The sequence below is a fragment of the Rissa tridactyla genome, chromosome Z, assembly GCF_028500815.1.
Source record: "Rissa tridactyla isolate bRisTri1 chromosome Z, bRisTri1.patW.cur.20221130, whole genome shotgun sequence".
In the NCBI taxonomy this organism is placed as follows: Eukaryota; Metazoa; Chordata; class Aves; order Charadriiformes; family Laridae; genus Rissa; species Rissa tridactyla.
The window spans coordinates 35764309-35787733 of NC_071497.1; the positions used below are offsets into that span (position 1 = coordinate 35764309).

The following is a 23425-nucleotide window of genomic DNA, read 5'->3' on the forward strand; positions in this document are numbered from 1 at the left end:
ATTTATAAAACACACGGATTCCAGCTTTCCTCAAGTGATTACCATTTTACATGGTGTCTCTTAACTTTTTCCTTCTGGAAAAATACAAGATTCTGTTAAGAAAGTTAAATTTTTGTTTCTCCTTCTAGAGCACTGACTATTAAATGCTACATATGTTCCAGGTGATTTGTTTTTCTCTATCTATAATAACAATACATTATTTACTATTACTTTTGCAGAAAACTGTTACAATCATCATGATCAGTCAAATACTGCTGCTGTAGACAACTCGGAGCAATAAGAAGCTAGAGCTTTTGTATTTCATCTTCTGAATGAAAATACCACTGCTTTTAAGAGTCAAACCCCTTATTTTCACATTCAGAAAGTCCTCAGTAAGGTAACATCGCATTCTCAGATGCTACTTCTGAATGGTGAAAGCTTTCTATTTCAATTTTTTTCCCCTATACTTTCCCTAGGAAAGGAAAATTAGCACTTCAACACCTTTTATCATAAAATGGATTTAGCTTCAAATATTCAAGTAGAATATTCAAATGAGCAATTCAGATTTTGTATTTCTTAGATAATTTCCTGTAGCTGAGAGTTTGATTGCTTATACAACCTGATCTAGTCAAGAGATCTTTTACCAATTACTACCATAGAAGCCAGCATGGATCTGCAATGATCACCTAAAGACCGTGGTTGTTATTTGATTTTTAATTTCTTTTCCCAGTCATTCCAGATGGTGGGAGAAACTGTGATAGCTTCATGACTGCCCAAAAATTAAAGTGGAAAAAATGAGACAGATTCCTCGGTGCCAGCCTTTGCTCTGCATATTCTAGTTGTATTACTCCATCCTGGGATGGAAATGGCGGGTAGTGTCTGTCACTTTGATCTGGTAGGCTGGAGATTTTGCTCCTAGGTTGATGTAGAAATTTCTTGCATAAAAATCTACCTTCTGCTCTGCTAGCTGGGTTACCGCTAAGGTTCATGCAAACCCTTTCATGAGTGTGAAAAAGCTTCACATAGCTTCACATATGAGGAACTTCAAATGGATAATTCTCAGCCAGTGAGTTTCTGTTATCATCTTCTGTATTTATTATAAGTCAAATGGATCCAATACCCAGCTACACGTAAAATATGGAACGCCCACAACCCCACCTCAACATGAATTCATAGAATAATAGAATCATTCAGGTTGGAAAAGACCCTTGGGATCATCAAGTCCAACCATCAGCACCACTCTACAAAGTTCTCCCCTACACCATATCCCCTATGTGCCAGGTGGGGTGGGCACAGCCCACGTTGCCAGGAGACAGGCGATGGTGCTGACTGGGCCGTGCCAGGCCGGGGGCAGAGACCCCCAGTCCCAGGGGAGGGTGTGAGCTTCCTCCAGGGAAACTGAGCAGGCCGCGGGGCCAGCGAGGCCACAGGCACACAGCCATGGTGCTGGGCAGCCAGCCAAGGCCATCCCGCCAGGAGGGAGGTCTGGGAAATCATAGAATCATAGAACCATTGAGGTTGGAAAAGACCCTTGGGATCATCGAGTCCAACCATCACCACCACTCTACAATGTTCTCCCCTACACCATATCCCCTAACACCACATCTAAACGACTCTTAAACACAGTCAGGGATGGTGATTCCACCACCTCCCTGGGCAGCCTATTCCAGTGTCTGACCACTCTTTCTGTGAAGAACTTTTTCCTAATGTCCAGCCTAAACGTTCTCTGCTGCAGCTTGAAGCCATTCCTTCTTGTTCTATCGCTAATTACCTGTGAGAAGAGACCAGCACCAACCTCTCTACAGTGTCCTTTCCAGTAGTTGTAGGGAGTGATGAGGTCTCCCTGCAGCCTCCTCTTCCTCAAACTAAACAGTCCCAGCTCCTTCAATCTCTCCTCATAAGATTTATTCTCCAGGCCCTTCACCAGCTTCGTTGCCCTCCTCTGCACTCACTCCAGCACCTCGATATCTCTCTTGTATTGAGGTGCCCAAAACCGGACACGATACTCAAGGGGTGGCCTCACCAGTGTTGAGTACAGGGGGACAATCACCTCCCTCCTTCTGCTGGTCACACTATTTGTAATGCAAGCCAGGATGCTGTTGGCTTTCTTGGCCACCTGGGCACACTGCTGGCTCATGTTCAGCTGCTTGTCAATTAGAACCCCCAGGTCCTTTTCTGCCAGGCAGCTCTCCAGCCACACTTCCCCAAGCCTGTAGCGATGCATGGGGTTGTCGTGGCCCAAGTGCAGGACCTGGCACTTGGCTTTGTTGAAGCTCATACCGTTAGCGTTGGCCCATCGATCCGATCTATCCGAGTCTCTCTGTAGAGCCTCCCTATCCTCATGCAGATCAACACTCCCGCTGAACTTGGTGTCATCTGCAAACTTACTGATGATACGCTCTATGTCCTTATCAAGATCATCAATAAAGATGTTAAACAGAAATGGTCCCAACACCGAGCCCTGAGGAACACCACTCGTGACCGGCCGCCAGCTGGATATAACTCCATTGACCACCACTCTTTGGGACCGCCCATCCAGCCAGTGCTTGACCCAGCAGATCGTATGCTCATCCAGGCCATGAGCAGCCAGGTTTTCCATGAGAATTGTATGGGGAACAGTGTCAAATGCTTTTTGAAAGTCTAGGTAGACAATATCCACAGCCTTTCCCTCGTCCAATAATGAGGTCATCTTGTCATAGGAGACAAGGTCTGGGGAGAAGACAACCCTCTAGGCCCAGCCCCTAACGCTGCCCCTCCAGAAAGGGAGAAGAGGAGGAAGCTGACAAATGAGCATGGCATCTCCCAGTGCTGAGATTAATGGACAACTTTATTGTGTGGGAGGAGGGGGATCAGGGCCATCACTCAGGGAGAGCGCACAACTGGTCCCGCCTTGTTGTCTGGGATGACTGTAGGGAATTTGGGCCAAATGCAGCAAGCAGGATCAGTCTTCCAGCTGCACAGGCCCAGGGAGGCTTGAATGGCTGCTGCCCTGAAGTGCTGGGGAGCCACAAGAAGACCCTGATGGCCACTGGCTGGCGGTGCTGCGGCTGCTGGTCTCGAGTACCAGCGAGCCGTGGGATGGCCCCAGCACATGGCTGTGGCTGCTGCTCTCAGCACTCGGCGCATACGGCTTCACATGCGGTTGGGCCCAGGTGGGCTGGAGCATCTGCTGTCCTGAAGCGCTGGAGGGTCGTGGGGACGGCCCTGATGCTGCCTTGCTGGGGATGCTGGTCTGGTGCCAGGGAGCTCTGGGACAGCCGCGATGCCACCTGGCTGGCGGTGCAGGGGCGCTGCTCTCAGGTTCCAGCAAGCTGTGGTGCTGGCGCATGGTTGCTCTCAGGGGGTTCTTCTGGGACAGCAGTATGGGTTTTGGGAACGATGTTGCAAGTGGGTGCGGTGTCGCACCCACCCGGGCCCAGGGGTGCTGGAGCAGCTGCTGCCCTAAGTTGCTGGGGAGGCACAGGAGGACAATGGCAGCTGGCTGGCGGTGCTGGGGCTGTTGGTGTCAGGTTCGGCGAGCCGTGGAATAGCCCCAGCCCTGCCTGGCTGGGGGTTCCACTCTCAGCACTTGGTGCGGGTGTGTGGCTGCTCTCACGAGCTCTTCTGGGCCAGCTGTAGGGATTTGGGGCCCAATGGTTCAACCGGGAGCAATTTCCCATGCGTTCGGGCCCAGAGAGGGTGGAGTGGCTGCTGCCCTCAAACACTGGGGAGCCATGGGATGGCTTCGAGCCCTTAGCCAGACAGAGATCCCGTGCAGAGCCCTGGGACGCAGCATTGGCAAGTTACCCCTCTTCGTCTGCCTGCTGCCTGCCTCCTGGACAAAGGCACCCACTGGCATCGCAGCGGCTGTGCCATGCAAGCAGTGCCTCCTCTGCACGGCTGTCCCGTGATGGCAGTCTGATGGAGAAAGGGAAATTGATGAGCCACCGCTGCCTCAGCATCAGGCAGATGGAGGGTGCGCCTGCCCTTCTCCCCATGCCCTTTTTCCAACTCCTCTGTGAAGCTGAAGCCCAGACTCATGGCACAGCGCAGGGCCAGGACCGCTGTGGCAGGCCCTGGCACGGCACAGCGCTTGCACCCTCGTGTCTCATGAGCCAGGCAGAACGACACCAACCTGAAGGGGATTCGGATCCCCATGGTGAGCATTTCTGAGGGAAATGCATCCCTGTCCCTGCACAGAGGGCACCGGAAACAAGCAATGCCGTCACACAGAGCTTGTCCCTGCAGGAGAAACATAAGGAGCCCGAGTGAGGCCCCGGTGGTGCTGAGTGCCTGCTGTGCCCCGGGGAGAGGGAAGGACTCCTACCTGGATGCAGCCTCTGTGGAACCAGGCGTGCTTGCACGCTGGGCACACCATGGTGCCGTAGGACTTCTTGTCCCCCACAGGCTTCAGGCAGATGAGGCAGGTGGTATTTGCCTCTGGGGCCGCCTCCACTGCCTGCTCTGGGCAGTGCTGCCAGCAGAAGGACCTGTGGGGGCAGAAGAAAGGGATGGGTGAGGTGAGAAGTGCTGGGTCCTTTTCTGGTGGGTGGAGGAGGGGAGAAGAGGTACCTGTACTGAAAAAAGAACTGGGTGACGCATCCACCCTCCACAGCACAGGGGAGATGGAATCTGCGCTCGCAGCTCATCTCCTGGCAGGTGATGGTGGCCCCGCTCTCGCCACAGACAAAGCAGTCCTGGAAAGAGCACAGCAGCCCCCATCAGCAGCAGCCTCAGGGCCTCCACAGCCAGCCCCACACCTCCGGGCAGGGCGCGGGATGGGATATGGCCGCGCCTGGGTCACAGCCCACAGATGCGCCTGGTGGAGGAGGCTCCTGTGCTGGAACCTCAGTGGAGCAAGACATTTGTCCAGAGCCGGTTGGAAGGGCAAACCTCTCCTGGCACAAATGTCCCTGTTCTTGTCAGATCCTCACCTTCTGTGCTGCCCAGTCAACTGTACGTCGAATATCTTCGGGGAGAAATCCCAAGAGTCCTAATTCCTCGACTCGATGCTGACAAAGGTTGTTGGCAAAAAACTGCAGAAGAGAAAAGACAAGGAGCTGATGAGGAAAGCCTGGCAGGGACCGCCTGTCGGAAAGCTGGAGGGAGCCTCGGAGGAACTCACCAGGCAAAACTCATGGAGACAGAGACCTTGTTTCTCCAGCTTGCGCCCGCAGATATCCGGGTCAGCGTCTGCCCGGCGACACAGCATGCATGCTGGAGGGGAGAGAGCAAGTGGCCCCGGAATGAGCACCTCTGCGGGGCTGGGGCACGCGTCCCTGAGGGATTGCCCCCGGCGGCCTGCCTGTCCCTGCCCAGCTGGCTGATGGGCAGGGCTGGAGGCCTTGGGGAAGAAGGGGACACTGCAGGCATGGGTGTCCCTGCAGGTGCCCACTGCCCAGCCTGGGCTCCGCTTGCGGAGCTCTTGCCTCCCCTGGCCACCATTCCCAGCCCCACGCTGACCGCCGCGACAGTCCCTCTGCCAGGCTGAAGGAGGGATGCTTTGCTCTCACCCTGCTCCATCGAGTCGAGGGCCTTCCGCTTCCTTGCGGACATCGCACACATTGACACAGAGTGCTTGGAGTTCCTGCCCCAGCAGCGCCGGGCTGTGTCCTCCAAGTGGTCCTCGTGTGGCCCTGTGGGAGCAAGAGGGCATGGGTGAGCCTGCAGCACAGGCCCAGAGCCCCAAGGTGTAGGGCCCCCTCCTCCCTCGGCAGCCCCGTGCAAGCACCGTCCCTCCCCTGCTCTCTCCTCACCTCTCCAGGTCGCACTGGTGCCCGGCCTGGGCCAAACATTCCATTTCGTGCGCCTGGCTCCATGGGTCACCATGGCCACGGTGACATCAGCAACGCTGGCCTGCATGCGCCCCAAACACGGACAGGGACACCCTCGGCCACCACCCCACAAGGGTGTCTGTGCAGTGCCGAGGCCTGGGCCCGAGCCCTCAGCGCTCACATAACCGGGGCAGCTGCTCCTGCAGCCAGGGCAGAGTCACACGCCAGGTCCCCTGGGGCAGCCATCGAGGGTGGCACTGTTGGCCGAAAGGTGCTGGTCAGGCAGGGTGACTGCAGGGCTCCCGCTCTGGCCAAGGGATGACTCTGCTCCTGCCCCCGGCCCGGGCAGCGCTGCCACCAGGTCGGAGAAGGTGATGCTTCCTTCTGCACCACACCGATAAGGCTGCACCTGCAGTACTGCCCACAGTTCTGGGCTCCCTGGTCCCGGAGGCAGAAGCCATCTTTGAACTCGGCCCGGGCTCACACAGCCCATCGGCTCGGGCACAGTGGGTGGCTGGGTGTCGTGGTTTGGCCTCAGACGGCAACAAAGAACTACGTGCCACTCGCTTGGGCCTTCCTGATACAGGAAGAATCAGAAGAAAAGGCAAGACTCTTGGGTTGAGACAAAGGCAGTTTAACAGAACAGCAAAGGGAACAAGAAAACAACAACAATAACACAGATAGAGGCATATACAAACACGATTACGGAACCGCCGCTCCCCGCCGCTCACCGCCCGGACCGGGACGCCCCAGCCCGCTCCAAGCAGCGACTTCCTGCCCCCTCCCCCGGCAGCTCAGGGTGGGCATGGCTCACATGGCATGGAATACCAGGGAAAATTAACCCTATCCCCGCCGGAACCAGGACATTATCCACCCTTTATTCCATACCATCTATGCCATGCCCAGATCTTACAGGTTCCAATAAATTGCCACCACTCTCCCCTGTCATATATATATACATATATATTCATGCAGATATAATGCCCTTAGTTTATGGGCCATCCCTCCAAAAGTGTCCGTTGAGTTCTTGTAATCCATGGCTTTGGGCTCCATCTGTTAGAACAGTCTCTCAGGGCAGGTGAGATGCTGTGTGGTGCTGGTCTGTTGCATGCTGTATTTTTCGGAGCTTGTGACTGGTGGACCCGGTGTGGCTCATGCTCACAGTCCGTGGGCTGAAGATGTAGATCTTGAGGAAGTCGCTGGGCACCAGCTGCTGAGGTCAGTTCTTATCCCATCACCCCTGTGCCTTACTCGTAGTACAGCTGATAGCAATTATAGCAATGAGGACATACAGTGACAGTGTTACTTAGTAATTAACAACACACAATTTGATTCATTGGCTATTCTCACCCAAAATCAGATCCCCATGAGGTACACATCGGACTTCCCCATCCTGCCGCATCACCCACCAAGTGCATCCAGGTCCTTGGGCAAAAGCAATCCCACGGGTGGGTTTGCCTTTGCCTAAGGCAGGACTAACCCAGACTGTCTTCCCTAGCATATTCTTCATGTGCACTACGGGGACTTTATCCCCTTCTACAGTACGTGGAAATTTTGATTGGGCAGGGCCAGCCCGATTGTTAGATCCCCTGGTGTTAACTAGCCAGGTAGCTTTTGCTAAATGCGTATCCCAGTGTTTGAAAGTCCCACCACCCATTGCTCTCAGTGTAGTTTTTAACAGTCCATTGTATCGTTCTATCTTCCCAGAGGCTGGGGCGTGATAGGGGATGTGATACACCCACTCGATACCATGCTCTTTGGCCCAGGTGTCTATGAGGCTGTTTCGGAAATGAGTCCCATTGTCCGACTCGATTCTCTCTGGGGTACCATGTCGCCACAGGACTTGCTTTTCAAGGCCCGGGATAGTGTTCCGGGCAGTGGCATGGGGCACAGGGTATGTTTCCAGCCATCTGGTGGTTGCTTCCACCATTGTGAGCACATAGCGCTTGCCTTGACGGGTTTGTGGCAGTGTGATATAATCAATCTGCCAGGCCTCCCCATATTTGTATTTCAGCCATCGCCCTCCATACCAAAGAGGCTTCAAACGCTTGGCTTTCTTGATTGCAGCGCATGTCTCACATTCATGGACGACCTGTGCAATAGTGTCCATGGTCAAGTCCACCCCTCAGTCACGAGCCCATCTATATGTCGCGTCTCTTCCTTGATGGCCTGAGGAGTCATGGGCCCACCGAGCTATGAATAGTTCACCCCTATGCTGCCAGTCCAGATCCACCTGAGCCACTTCAATCCTAGCAGCCCGATCCACCTGTTGGTTGTTCTGATGTTCCTCCATGGCCCGATTCTTCGGTACATGGGCATCTACATGGCGTACTTTCACAACCAGATTCTCTATCCGGGCAGCAATATCTTTCCATAGTTCAGCAGCCCAGATGGGTTTGCCTCTGCGCTGCCAATTTCCCTGCTTCCACTGCTGTAACCACCCCCAGAGAGCATTTGCCACCATCCATGAATCAGTGTAGAGATAAAGTACTGGCCATTTTTCTCGCTCAGCAATGTCCAAGGCCAGCTGAATGGCTTTCACCTCTGCAAACTGGCTCGATTCACCCTGTCCCTCACTGGCTTCTGCAACCCGTCGTGTAGGACTCCACACAGCAGCCTTCCACTTTCGATGCTTTCCCACAATCCGGCAGGACCCATCAGTGAACAGGGCATATTTCTTCTCATTTGCTGGCAGTTTATTATATGGTGGGGCCTCTTCTGCACGCATCACCTCCTCCTCTGGTGACATTCCAAAATCCTTGCCTTCTGGCCAGTCCATGATCACTTCCAGAATTCCTGGGCGACTGGGGTTTCCCATTCGAGTTCGCTGTGTGATCAGTGCAATCCACTTACTCCATGTAGCATCGGTTGCATGTGTGGTGGGGACCCTTTCTTTGAACATCCAACCGAGCACCGGCAGTCGAGGTGCTAAGAGGAGCTGTGCTTCTGTACCAACCACTTCCGAAGCAGCTCGAACCCCTTCATATGCTGCCAATGTCTCTGTTTCTGTTGGAGTGTAGCGGGCTTCGGATCCTCTGTATCCCCGACTCCAAAACCCTAGGGGTCGACCTCGGGTCTCCCCTGGTGCTTTCTGCCAGAGGCTCCAGGTAGGGCCGTTCTCCCCGGCTGCAGTGTAGAGCACATTTTTAACATCTGGTCCTGCCCAGACTGGCCCCAGGGCCACTGCATGGACTATTTCCTGTTTGATTTGTTCAAAAGCTTGTCGTTGCTCAGGACCCCATTTAAAATCATTCTTCTTCCGGGTTACTTGATACAGAGGGCTTACAATTTGACTGTAATCTGGGATATTCATTCTCCAAAAACCCACAATGCCTAAGAAAGCTTGTGTTTCCTTTTTACTAGTTGGTGGAGACATAGCTGCTATTTTGTTGATCACATCCATTGGAATCTGACGGCGTCCATCTTGCCATTTTATTCCTAAAAACTGGATCTCCTGCGCAGGTCCCTTGACCTTACTTCGTTTTATGGCAAAACCAACATTCAGAAGGATTTGGACTATTTTACTCCCTTTCTCAAAAACTTCTTCTGCTGTGTTTCCCCATACAATGATGTCATCAATGTACTGCAGATGTTCTGGAGCTTCACCCTGTTCCAGTGCAGTCTGGACCAGTCCATGGCAAATGGTGGGGCTGTGTTTCCACCCCTGGGGCAGTCGATTCCAGGTGTATTGGACGCCCCTCCAAGTGAAAGCAAACTGTGGCCTGCACTCCGCCGCCAAAGGGATTGAGAAGAATGCATTCGCTATATCAATAGTGGCATACCACTTGGCTGCCTTGGACTCCAGTTTGTACTGGAGTTCTAGCACGTCCGGCACGGCAGCGCTCAGTGGTGGCGTGACTTCATTCAGGCCACGGTAGTCTACAGTTAGCCTCCACTCTCCATTAGATTTTCGCACCCGCCATATGGGACTGTTAAAGGGTGAGCGAGTCTTGCTGATCACTCCTTGAACCTCTAGTTGATGAATCAGCTCATGGATGGGAATCAGAGAGTCTCGGTTAGTGCGATATTGCCGCCGATGCACCGTCGTGGTAGCAATTGGCACCTGCTGTTCTTCGACCCTCAACAACCCCAAAACAGCAGAGTCCTCTGAGAGACCAGGCAAGGTAGACAACTGTTTAACTCCCTCCGTCTCCAAGGCAGCTATGCCAAAAGCCCAACGGTACCCTTTTGGGTCCTTAAAATACCCTCTCCTGAGGTAATCTATACCAAGGATGCATGGAGCCTCTGGGCCAGTCACAATGGGATGCTTTTGCCACTCATTCCCAGTTAGGCTCACTTCCGCCTCCAGTACAGTCAACTCTTGGGATCCCCCTGTCACCCCAGAAATACAAATGGGTTCTGCCCCTCTATAGCTTGATGGTATTAAAGTACACTGTGCACCCGTGTCCACTAGAGCCTTATACTCCTGTGGGTCTGATGTGCCAGGCCATCGAATCCACACCGTCCAATAAACCCGGTTGTCCCTTTCCTCCACCTGGCCAGAGGCAGGGCCCCTCTAATACTGGTCATAGTATCCATTACTCACTTCTTGCATAAATGACTTGGAAGTTCCTTCAAGAGGATCAGAAGCAAGATCAGGCCTTCTGCTTTGTCTGGGGAACTGCCCACTGGAAACTGGGGCGGCACTTTTCCTGGAGGGATCCCCTTTTGTGGTTGTCCTTCCTTGCAACTCCTGTACCCATGTCCGCAGGGTCGAAGTAGGTTGTCCATCCCACTTCCTCATGTCCTCTCCGTGGTCACGCAGGTAGAACCACAGGGTGCCTCGTGGTGTGTACCCTCTGTACTCTCTCTCTTGAGTGGGGAAATGCCTGCTTCTAATAGCTGAGACGCTGGCCCGTACAGGTGGGGAGTAGGACATATTCTCTTCAAGTTGCTGGACCTTCCATGACAGTTTCTCCACAGCTGAGACAAGGGGGGAAGAGAGACTTTCTTCATATCGCCGGAGCCGGCCAGCCACCTCATCCACCGTTGGTCCCTCTTCACCTTTCCATTCCATTACTGCCAGGGAGTTGGCATATGACGATGGTGCGCTCCGTACAAACTTCCGCCACATGGGCCTTGTGCATTGCACCTCATCAGGGTCTGTGGGTAAGTCTGCATTGTCCAAGTCCTAATAAATCATCTCCCGCACGGCTAATTCTCTCAGGTACTGGATACCTCTTTCCGTGGTAGTCCACCTGCTTGGTTGACATACAACATCCTCACTGAAGGGGTACCTCTCCCTCACGCCTGACAGGAGTCGTTTCCAGAGGCTGAGGGCTTGAGTCTTCTTCCCAATTGCCTTATCAATACCGCCTTCCCTAGACAGGGATCCCAGCTGCCTGGCCTCCCTACCCTCTAATTCCAGGCTACTGGCCCCGTTATCCCAGCACCGGAGCAGCCAGGTGACAATGTGCTCGCCTGAAAGTCGGCTAAAATCTTTTCGCATATCCTGCAGCTCACTCAGGGATAGGGATCGAGTAGTTATCTCTGGTTCTGCCTCTTCCTCCTGCTCTCGTGATGACCCTGGTTCATCATCATCTCTTACTAAGCGAACGGATTTCTTCGTGTACTTCTTCTTCTGTATGGGGGCAACTGATACTGGCACGGGCTGGTTCCCTGGTTCAGCGGCAGTGGCTGCCACAGGGGTTGCAGTAGCCGCAGCGGCTGCCACAGGGGTTGCAGTAGCCGCAGTGTCCGTCGCAGGGGTTGCAGCAGCCGCAGTGGCTGCTGGTCTGGTCTCCATCTCTTCCCCCTGAGGGTGCTGCATAATTCTGAGCAGTGCCTGGTAGATACTGGCCAGGGCCCAGCACAGCGCGGTGAGTTGTGCCTCTCTAGAATAGCCACAGCATTTTCCCTTCAAATATTCTACCACTTTATCAGGGTCCTGTAATTGTTCAGGGGTGAAGTCCCAGACCATTGGAGGTGAGAAGTTCTCTAGGTACCTGCCCATGTTCTCCCACATGCCGTGCCACCCCTGACTATCCAGCCTCAGAGCAGATCTCTGGGTAGTAGTCTTAAATAGCTGTTTAACCTTAAACAGGACGTGGAACATATTCAGCAGACATAACAATAGGACCAGGCTGGTTTGAGTATCCCAAGGATATTCAAAATTCTCAAAAGCTGCCATGCCTGACCCGAAGGAGAAAAGGGAGGCAAAAGAGCTGGGGAAAGTGTCCCCCCCTGCTTCCCCCACAGACTGGGTGTAATTATTAATAAATTCTGAGAGATGATGCCCAAGGTACGGACAGGACAGCAACACCACATAAAAGCCCCAAAGTAACTGTCTAACAAGTGATGTTATCATCTCATAAACCGATATTGCACAAGACAACAAAATGATAATCCTCATCCCTCTCCCAGAAGTAACAAAAATCATCGGAAGGAGTACATAAGACATATAGGAATTCACGTAACACAGCCATGAGAACAAACCAAGCAACATGGTGACCAGCGACTATTTGCCTAATACAATAAACGCATACAACACATTCGTTTTTTCAAGCTCTAGTTGAATTCTGTTGTTATCTCAACCCGGGCCCCACGTTGGGCGCCAAAAAGGACTGTCGTGGTTTAGCCTCAGATGGCAACAAAGAACCACGTGCCGCTCGCTCGGGCCTTCCTGATACAGGAAGAATCAGAAGAAAAAGGCAAGACTCTTGGGTTGAGACAAAGGCAGTTTAACAGAACAGCAAAGGGAACAGGCAAACAACAACAATAACACGGACAGAGGCATATACAAACACGATTACGGAACCGCCGCTCCCTGCCACTCACCTACCGGACCCAGGACACCCCAGCCCACTCCGAGCAGCGACTTCCTGCCCCCTCCCCCGGCAGCTCAGGGTGGGCATGGCTCACATGGCATGGAATACCAGGAAAAATTAACCCTATCCCCGCCGGAACCAGGACACTGGGCCACAGCACAGGACCTTGGGATGGCACCTCAATGTCACAGGTGGCCCAGCATCTGTCTCCTGAACTCCTTAGCGCTTTGGTGACACGCTGCCTCCACAACAAAAAGCAGTGGGACCACAAGCTGGGAAGTCATGGCAGAAATGGCCTTCTTCCATGGCAATAAACCATCTTTCGAGTCAGTGTGAGCCTTTCCTTGGTGGGGATGGAAACTGTAAGTGGCTGTGGGGCAGCTTCAGAGGCACCAGAAAGGGGCATATGCGAGCAGAGAGCACGGGAGCCCCTCTCCTGCGCAGCTCTTGCCCTGGCCCCTGCCTTTACAGGTGGATTCTGGGGACTTCCCTGCTGGAGGAGTGGGGAGGGAAAGCTTTTTGGGGAGAGTTTGTGACTCAGCTCTCTATATCTTGCCAAAACTCTCCCCTCGGCTCAGTCTTGTGCCAGCAGCAAGCCTGGTCCCAAAGACTTGGGTCTCTCCTCTGGGCAGAGCCCAGGGCTGGTGGCCACTCACTGTCACAGGCCAGAAGCCCACCAGGAAGCTCCCCCAGGGCAAAGCTGAACTGCTCCTGTGGCTGGCCGGGCCCCAGGATCTGGACCCCAAGCCAGGGAGCTCCCAGCAGCACTGTCTGTCAGAAAAGATGAGCTTTGTCCAGTCTCTCTCTCCCATTCTCCCTCTCCACCTTCCCTCAATGCCTTTTATTTCTGCTTCGCCAGCCTCTGTGCTTCCTTGGCCTGATGTCTCACTCTCTGTGAACTCCTGTCCAAACAGGAGCTGGGGCTGGGGCTTTTACCATCTAGTATTCCTTGGGAGAAGCAAACCCGAAGCCTGTAAAGCAACCCTGCTACTGCTATAGCCCGCATCCCTAAGTGGGAAACACACGCAGAGGCAAACAACACGGAACATCATGCAGGAGGGCACCTCTTGGACCATTTAGTCCAAGCAGCAGCTCAAGCAGCATCCCCTGGAGCAGCCTGCCCAGGCCCCTACCCATGCGGGTTTGCTTGTCTCCAGGGCACAGCGGGTGGCAGAGGGCTGAGATCATCCCAGCCCGTATTTGGGGCACACAAAATTTGGGGCACACAGGACCCCCCCAGCAGTGGGGTCACCGTGACCCACGGGGACAAGCCCACAAAAAGAAAAAAGGGCTCAGGCTGCACACCATTGCCTAAGGTACTGTACTTGCACTGGCTAGAGGGAGGGATTCAGCAGTCCCTGGGGGTCTTTGGCTACAGTGCTGCAGTACAAGCTTTGATCCAGAGGCAGGAGGAGTCTCCAGGGGAAGGCAGGCTCCAGACAGCCCAGGCTGCCATCTCAGGTGAGCACCCAGGCGCTGGGACATTTCCTCATGAAGCACCACAGAGTCCATGACTGAACCTGCCAGGACAAAAAGCAGACAGTGTCTCAGGCACAGCCAGAGTAGCAAAAAAGGAATGCGAAATCCAGCATTGGAGAATCCAGGTCCGAAATGCAATTCAGGACCAAGGCAGAAACCTGAAACCACCACTCTTTGTGACCGTCCATCCAGCCAGTGCTTGACCCAGAAGACCGTATGCTCATCCAGGCCATGAGCAGCCAGATTTTCCATGAGAATTCTCTGGGGAACAGTGTCAAATGCTTTTCGAAAGTCTAGGTAGACAATATCCACAGCCTTTCCCTCGTACAATAATGGGGTCATCTTGTCATAGAAGGAGACAAGGTTCGTCAGGCAGGACCTGCCTTTCATAAACCCATGCTAACTAGGCCTGATCCCCTTCTTGTCCATTATATGACTCGTAATGGCACTCAAGATGATCTGCTCCGTGACCTTCACTGGTACCGAGGTCAGACTGACAGGTCTATAGTTTCCTGGATCCTCCTTTCTGCCTTTCTTGTAGATGGCTGCTACATTTGCTTCCCTCCAGTCCTTTGGGACCTCCCCAGTTAGCCATGACTTCAGGTAGATAATGGAAAGTGGCTTGGCGAGCACTTCTGCCCACTCTTTCAGCGCTTTTGGATGTAATGCTCATGTACACTCTTCATGTAACACTCAGGCTCCTCCTGCATTTTAGATGTCTACAAGGACAAAGAAAAGAGCAAGGTTTTGGAGCTCTCACCTGAGAGCAACAGGCTATGCCTGTTGTCACTGTAATGAAGTTCTGCTGTTAGCATGAGTGAAAGCACCAGGCTTGATAGGAGATAGCCGCCTTACCCTCTTGAGGTTCATGGGAGTTGATGAGGATCATAAGTGTTCTTCAAGGCAAGTGTCGAACACAGATTTTTTGTCTGTCTTGACCACTCTTTCTACGTTTTATATTTCTACATAACATTTCTACAGCTTTATGATCTGAGTATGCGGTGAGATGGGTCCTGGGATTGCTGAGTTCTGTGGCTTTTGTCCACAAAGCGATGTTAAAACTGCTATACTACTATGAATTATACAAGTCTAGAGATACAGTGAAACCTAATAATGAAGAGCCTCCCTAAAGGCCTTCTCTCTGCCACATTCTACAAGTCCGGTAGGAAAAGCAGGCTAAGGAGAGCTAGTCTGTGGCTAGCAAATTAACATTTTCCCTTCTGATTTTCAGGATGACAGAAGATAACTGTGATTACTCAGCCAGGGCTGTCAGGTGGGGCACAATGCCTGAAGAAGTAAAAGTGTTTCGACTTGAAGCAGTCAGACTGAGGGAAACTTAGGGCTTCTCCAAGCAGCTTGTAAACTGCTGCTTCTTCTGAGCTAGAAGACAGGGATGGGGAGCAGAATGAAGCCCCCGTAATCCAAAGGGAAACGGTGAGGGACCTGCTTGAGCACCTGGAGGTGCACAAATATATGGGGCCGGATGGGATCCACCCAAGGGTATTGAAAGAGCTGGCGGAAGTGCTCGCCAGGCCACTTTGCATCATTTATGAGTAGTCCTGGACAACCCGGGAGGTCCCAGCTGACTGGAGGTTAGCAAATGTGACGCCCATCCACAAGAAGGGCCTGGAGGAGGATCTGGGGAACTACAGGCCAGTCAGTTTGACCTCGGTGCCTGGGAAGGTCATGGAACAGATCCTCCTCAGTGCCAATACACGGCACATGCAGGAGAACAGGGTGATCAGGCCCAGTCAGCATGGGTTTGTGAAGGTCAGGTCATGCCTATCAAACCTAATATCCTATGATAAGGTGACCCACGTAGTGGATGAGGGAAAAGTTGTGGATGTTATCTACTTGGATTTTTGCAAAGCTTTTGACACTGTTTCCCACAGCATTCTCCTGGAGAAACTGGCTGCTCATGGCCTGGACAGGTGTACTCTTCTCTGGGTACAAAACTGGCTGGATGGCCGTGCCCACAGAGTGGTGGTAAATGGAGTTAAATCCAGTTGGTGTCCGGTCACAAGTGGTGTCCCCCAGGGCTCGGTGCTGGGGCCGGTTCTCTTTAATATCTTTATCAATGATCTGGGTGAAGGGATCGAATGCACCCTCAGTAAGTTTGCAGATGACACTAAACTGGGCAGGCGTGTTGATCTGCTTGAGGGTAGGTTGGCTCTGCCAAGGGATCTGGACAGGCTGGACCAATGGGCTGAGACCAATGGTATGAGGTTCAACAAGGCCAAGTGCCGGGTCCTGCACTTGGGTCACAACAACCCCATGCAGCGTTACAGGATTGGGGCAGAGTGGCTCGAAAGCAGCCCAGCAGAAAAGGACCTGGGGGTGTTGGTTGACAGCCGGCTGAATATGAGGCAGCAGTGTGCCCAGGTGGCCAAGAAGGCCAACAGCATCCTAGCCTGTATCAGGAATAGTGTGGTGAGCCGGACTAGGGAAGTGATCATCCCCCTGTACTCGGCACTGGTGAGGCCCCACCTTGAGTACTGCGTTCAGTTTTGGGCCCCTCGCTACAAGAGGGACATTGAGGTGCTGGAGCGTGTCCAGAGAAGGGCTACAAAGGTGGTGAGGGGTCTGGAGGACAAACCTTATGAAGAACGACTGAGGGAGCTGGGGTTGTTTAGCCTGGAGAAGAGGAGGCTGAGGGGAGACCTTATCACCCTCTACAACTACCTGAAAGGAGGCTGTAGAGAGATGGGGGCTGACCTCTTCTCCCTGGTGACAAAGTGATAGGACGAGAGGAAATGGGTTCAAGTTATGTCAGGGGAGGTTTAGATTGGCTATTAGGAAACATTTTTTCACTGAAAGGGTTATTAAACATTGGAATAGGCTGCCCAGGGAGGTGGTGTATTCACCATCCCTGGAGGTGTTTAAAAACAGGGTAGATGGGGCACTTTGGGACGTGGTTTAGAAGTGGCTTTTGTCAGGGTAGGTTAAAGGTTGGACTTGATGATCTCAAAGGTCCCTTCCAACCTCAGCAATTCTATGATTCTATGATTCTCCAAGGCCAGACCTTTGGCTAGTATAGACAGTCTCACTGACACAGCCTAGGGACCCAGGACCTGGTCCCTCCCCGGTGCTAAGCACAATGTGCTTCCTGGGTGGGGCCATCACATACTAGTACTATAAGGACACCGTTTTCCTCCCAGAGTCATATTGCCATCACATCCCTATCTGCAGTCCTCATGCGTCACCTGTGAGAAAAAGTTTGTAAAGGCCAAGAATCCGTGGAACACTTTATTTTAGCTGCAAAACTGCAAAACCGGAAATGACCACAAGGAGGCTGAACACGGTTTGTGTTTTCCTCGTTGCTGTTGTTGAAATCACCAGTTCGTCAAGAAGAAAACTCAAGATGAAGAAAAAACATACAATACGATGAACACTAAATTAGAATTAAGCCTTACCTAAACCAAAGAATAATCGCACTAGTCCCCGCCATAATTGCTCCGGGTTTGGCTGGCGCAGCGTTTCTTTAAAGGCAGGAAAGGTTCGTTTGGCAGGAGGCAGCCTCCTGCTTCAGCCGCTGGGTGGCACACGGCTGTAGAAGAAGTGCAAACTGTGAGGAAGGGTGCCCACATGCTCCAGGCTGGAAAGACACAGCAGCCCCGCAGCTTTGGTGACGCCAGGAGAATGGCACACCGTGCGTTTTCAGGAAGGCACATTCGGGAGTGCTGAGAAAACGAAGGTACCTAGAGCTGCAACTAAGAACTCCACGAAGCAGTTTGCAGCACGTCTGATAGTGCAGCACAAAGGAATTCCAGCCACTCCAGACAGTAAGTCAGCTTTACTGGGGGCTCAACCTAAATGCCTCTGTGCAAATGCATGTAGCATAGGGAATAAACAAGAGGAGCTAAGAGACGTGCACACGCCTGCAGGACTATGATCTTATCGGCATCCCAAAGACATGGTGGGGTGGTTCCTATGACTGGAGTGTTGGAATGGAAGGATACAGGCTGTTCAGGAAGGACAGGAGGGGAGATGAGGAGGGGGTGTCACCCTCTATGCCAGTGACCTGCTGGAGCACGTGGAGCTCCACTTGGTGTTGGATGAGGAGGTGACTGAGAGCTTATGGGTCAGGATGAAAGGAAGAGCAGGGACAGGTGATGTTACAGTGGCCATCTGCTCCAGGCCATCCCACCAAGAAGACTGAGCAGATGGGGCCCTCTATAGACAGGTAGGAGCAGCCTCATGTTCACAAGCCCTGGTATTCATGGTGGACTTCAACCACGCTGATATCTGTTAAACGGACAACACAGCAGGGCATAAGCAATCCAGGAGGTTCCTGGGATGCATTGATGATAACTTCCTTCTCCAAGTGATGGAGCAGCCTATGAGGAGAGATGCCATGCTGGACCTTGTTCTCACCAACAAGCAGGGGCTGGTGGCCTATGTGAAGCTCAAGGGCAGCCTTGGCTTCGGTGACCATGAGATGGTGGAGTTCACAATCCTTCGGGCAGTGAGGAGGGCACAGAGCAAGCTCACTACCCTGGGCTTCAGGAGAGCAGACTTTGGCCAATTCAAGGATCTGCTTGGCAGAGTACCATGGGATAAAGCCCTGGAGGGAACAAGGGCCCAAGAGAGCTGGTTAATATTCAAGGACCACCTTCTCCAAGCTCAGGAGCAATGGATCCCAACTAAGAGGAAGTCAGGCAAAAACGCCACGAGACCTCCATGGATCAACAAGGAGTTCTTGGACAAACTGAAATGGAAAAACTAAGCCTAGAGAGGGTGGAAGCAAGGACAGGTAGCCCAGGAGGAACATAGAGAAATTGTCCGAGCAGCCAGGGATCAGGTTAGGAAAGCCAAAGTTCTGATAGAATTAAATCTAGCCTAGGATGTTAAGGGCAACAAGAAAAGCTTCTATGGGTATGTCGGTGATGAAAGGAGGACTAGGAAAAGTGTTGTCCCTCTCTGGAAGGAAACAGGAGACTGGACATCCAGGATATGGAGAAGGTTGAGGTACTCAACAACTTTTTTGCCTCAGTCTTCACTGGTAAGTGCTCTAGCCACGCCACTCAAGTTGCAGAAGGCAAAGGCATGGACTGGGAGAATGAGGAACTGCCCACTGTAGGAGAAGACCAGGCTTGAAACTATCTAAGGAATCTGAAGGTTCAAAAGTCCATGGGACCTGATGAGATACATCCACAGGTCCTGAGGCAACTGGCGGATGAAGTTGCTAAGTTGCTCTCTGTCATATTTGAGAAGTCATGGCAGTCCGGTGAAGTTCCTGCTAACTGGAAAAGGGGAAATATAATGCCTATTTTTAAAAAGAGAAAAAAGGAAGACTTGGGGAACTACAGGATGGTCATCTCGTTTCTGTGCCCGGCAAGATCATGGAGCAGACCCTCCTGGAAACTCCACTAAGGCACATTGAAAATAAGGAGGTGATTGGTGACAGCCAACATGGTTTCACTAAGGGCAAATCATGCCTGAGAAATTTGGTGGCTGCCTATGACAGGGTTATAGCATAGGTGGATAAGGGAAAAGCAACTGAAGTCATCTACTGACAGACCCGTTGCTGGCCACGGCCAAGTCCATTAGCGATGGTGGTAGCATCTCTGTGATAACATATTTGAGAAGGGGTAAAAACTGCTGTGCCACAGCAGCCAAGAGAGAAGAGTAAGAGAAACAACTCTGCTGACACGAAGGTCAGTGAGGAAGGAGGAGGCAGATGTGCTACAGGTACCAGAGTAGAGATTCCCCTGCAGCGCATGGTGAAGACCATAGTACAACAGGTTGTCCCCGGGCAGCCCATGGAGGTTAAATCTGGAGCAGATGTCCACCTTGCAGCTTGTGGAAGACCCCACGTTAGAACAGGTATATATGCCTGAAGAAGGCCGTGACCCCATGGAAACCCCGTGCTGGAGCAGGCTTCTGGCAGGACCTGTGGACCCGTGAAGAGGAGCCCTCACTGGGGCAGGTTTGCTGGCAGGACTTGTAACCCTGTGGGGAACCCGCACTGGAGCAGTCTGTTCCTGAAGGACTGCACCCCATGGAAAGAACCCATGCTGGAGTGGAATTTCATGGAACACTGTCTCCTGTGGGAGGGACCCCACACTGGAGCAGGGGAAGAACTTGTAGAGGAAGGAGTGGCAGAGACAATGTGTGATGAACTGCCCTCAACCCTCATTTCCTGTTTCCCTGCACCACTGGGGAGGAGGAGGTAGAGAAAATCGGGAGTGAAGTTGAACCTGGGAAGAAGGGAGGGGTGGGGGGAAGCTGTTTTATGATTGTTCTTATTTGTCATTATCCTATTTGATTTAGATTGGCAATACATTAAATTAAGTTCCCTGAGTTGAGTCTATTTTGCCCGTGACAGTAATTGCTGAGTGATTTTCCTGTCCTTATCTTGATCCACAAGTCTTTCATTGTATTTTCTCCCCCTGTCCAGTTGAACAAGGGGAGTGATACAGTGTCTTGGTGAGTACCTGATGGCTAGCCAAGGTGAACCCATCACATCATATTAGTAAATGGAAATATATGTTATAACATAAATTCCCAAACAAAAATCAGGATGAAGTGAATTGTTTGTGTGCCAACTGAATACCACAAAAAATGCCTACACATCTGAAGAACAGGGGAACAGAAAGAAGAGCTTGCTCCAAATTACATCTTTGCCACTGTGGTACCTTGTTTGCTATATTTTTTACTTTACATGTAACAGGCCTGGAGAAGCCCTAACTAATTCATGCAGGTTTTATTATACATACTTCAAAGTCTGGTTCAATACCATGGGCAGGAGAAGAGCTTCTCCCATATATTTATGCTTGATGTGTTTCTTATGGAAAGGTTCCATAGCAAATTAATCTCCTCAAAGTTGTAGGTGTCAGGGCCCACTCCTGCCTTCCCTTGTGTCCTCATTTCAGCTGGGAAAGAGTTCTTTCTAGCTATTTCTGTGAAAGGAATGTTGATAATACCTATTGTTTTTAGTTGTTGCTAAGTTGCTATTCAACGACTTTTTTCAGCTTCTCATAGAAGAATAGATAGAACGATGGAATGGCCAATGAAATATTCCTTACGATAGATGTCAGTATATAAATGGGAGTTGGCCAGGGGACAGGAGTGGGGTGAGGGGGGGAATCTGTGATCACCACTCCGGATGGTGTCAATTCACCAGGCAGTGAGAGTGACCTGTGTCATTATTATTACAGTTACTATTGTTGTTATTTTCCCTTTCCTGTTACTGTTTCTACTAAACTGTCTTTATCTCAGCCCACAAGTTTTTTTCTCTGTTTCCCCCTCTTTTTTTTTTTTTTTTTACCCTCTTCCCACCCACCCTTATTGGGGGTGGGGGAGGGAAGGCGGGAGGTGAGCAAGCTGAGCAAGTGTGCGTGTGGTTCTAGATGCCGGATGGGGTTAAACCATGACACCTTGTCACATTTTCCCACTCCTCTCTTGGTCTGCCGGTGCAAGGGGAACCAGTTATGACAACAGTCCTTGCTGAAAGCTCACCAGCAAAACAGTGATGAGCTTCTGCGTTGAATTGCCTTCCTGAGGCAGCTCAATCCTTGATCAGTTCAGTGCCCTGTTCAGGAAGGGTCTGCTCAGGCAAATGAGGTATGAAGGAGCACAGGGTCACATCATCTATAGGTCTGATTGTCCAGCGCTACCATGGAGCCATATCTGGCATTAAAAACTGCAATAGCAGAATGGACCATTTAGCAGCAAGACTCCCAGGGATGCAATCAACTAATGGAAAAATGGACTGAGTATAGCAGATACACACCTGAACACCTGAGGAAGAAAAAAATGCTGATTTTGTGTTTTCTTTGGATGCTGGGTTTATCTAAGTTAAACTAACAAGAGAATAAAATCTTAACTCCTACCAAAGAGGAGTATGGTCCAGTCTTCAGCCATTGTAAACTCACTTTCATAGAAATACAATACTTTATATTATAAAAACTTTGGATCTTATGTGTACTACTTCCTCCCTTAAATATTATAATGTTTCTTTCCTTACATTACATGCAGGATATTTATAGTCGTAGAACCGCTGTTTGAAATTCCATATTAATTTTAGCACACTATTCGTCAGAATTTCGCAGCTATATATATTAAGATACCTAAACTTCTAACCTGTCACAGAATTTCATGGACTTTTTCTTCATCTTGACTTAATAAGCTATACCAAGGGTTGTAGGAAAACACAATCAGGGTAGGATCCTGATGACTGGAAAAAGGTAAGCCTCACACTCACCTCCAAGAAGGCAAAGAGTGTGGTCTGTGGAACTAGAGGCCAGCCAGTCCCATTTCAGTCTCCAGGGAGCTTATGGAGGAAGTCTTCCTTGGAAACTACACTATGATGAGATGATTGGCTGACTGGACGGGGGGGAGCCATGGATGTTGCACACTTTGGCAAGGTCTTGGACATTGCCTCCCATAGCATCCTTGTAGCCTAATGGGTAAGGCAGGAATTGACAAGTGACCTATAAGGTAAATGGCAAACTGGCTGAACCACTGGGTGCAAAATACTGTGATGTGTCATACAAAGTCCAACTGGCAGCTGGGTACGAATGGCATGCCCTTAGGGATTGATAATTAGGTAAACACCTTTTAATGTCTCCATTAACCAGGGTGATGGACCCACTAGCCTTGCAGCCAATTCACAGAAAGTACCAAATGCTGGGGCAGGGGTGGAACAGTAGGTATGGAGGGCTGCTATTCAAGAGGGACATTGACAGGCTGGAGGAATGGGCCACATGTGAACAAAGGGAAATGTGAAGTCATGCGCCCACAATGGTTTGATGCTCTGTACCAGTATAGAATTGTCCCTGAATGGACAGAAACCAGCTTTGCAGAAAAGAACCAAGGAGTTCTGTGGGACACACAATTGTACATAAAACAGCAATGCACACTTGGCAGCAATGAAGGGCAACTGCACTCCAGGATCTTTCAGCAAGAGGATAGCCAGCATATTCAATCCAGAATAAATTTCCAGAATTAAGTGATTCTTCCTCTCTACTCAGCCCATGTGACACCGTATGCAAGCTGGTGGGAGTGCTCACCAAGATGCTTACCATTATTTATCAGCAGTCCTGACTAACTGGGGAGGTCCCAGTTGACTGGAGGTTAGCAAATGTGATGCTCATCTACAGGAAGAGCCGGAAGAAGGATATGGAGAACTACAGACCTGTCAGTCTGACCTTGGTACCCAGGAAGATTATAGAGCAGATCATCTTGAGTGCCATCACATGGCATGTACAGGACAACCAAGTGAACAGGTCCAGTCAACATGGGTTTATGAAATGCAGGTCCTGCTTGACTAACCTGATCTCCTTCTATGACTAAGATGGCCTTCTTAGTGGATGAAGGAAAGGCTGTGGGTGTTGTTTACCTGGACTTTAGTAAAGCCTTTGACACAATTATGCACAGCATTCTCCTGGAGAAAGTGGCTGCTCATAGCTTGGATAGGTGTACAGTTCACTGGATAAAAAACTG

The 23425-nt window shown here is 51.3% G+C and overlaps 1 protein-coding gene across 1 annotated transcript; it reads right to left on the reverse strand.

Moving 5' to 3' along the window:
• Positions 1 to 3761: 3761 nt before the first annotated feature.
• On the reverse strand, positions 3762 to 5820 carry LOC128902554 (PHD finger protein 7-like). Its single transcript, XM_054185763.1, has 8 exons — positions 5715 to 5820; positions 5472 to 5594; positions 5084 to 5175; positions 4893 to 4994; positions 4531 to 4655; positions 4286 to 4448; positions 4094 to 4200; positions 3762 to 3876 (listed from the first exon to the last, which is right to left on the reverse strand). Exons 1-8 carry the CDS (start codon positions 5818 to 5820, stop codon positions 3762 to 3764), a joined length of 933 nt encoding a protein of 310 aa, XP_054041738.1.
• Between the last annotated feature and the right edge of the window lie 17605 nt (positions 5821 to 23425).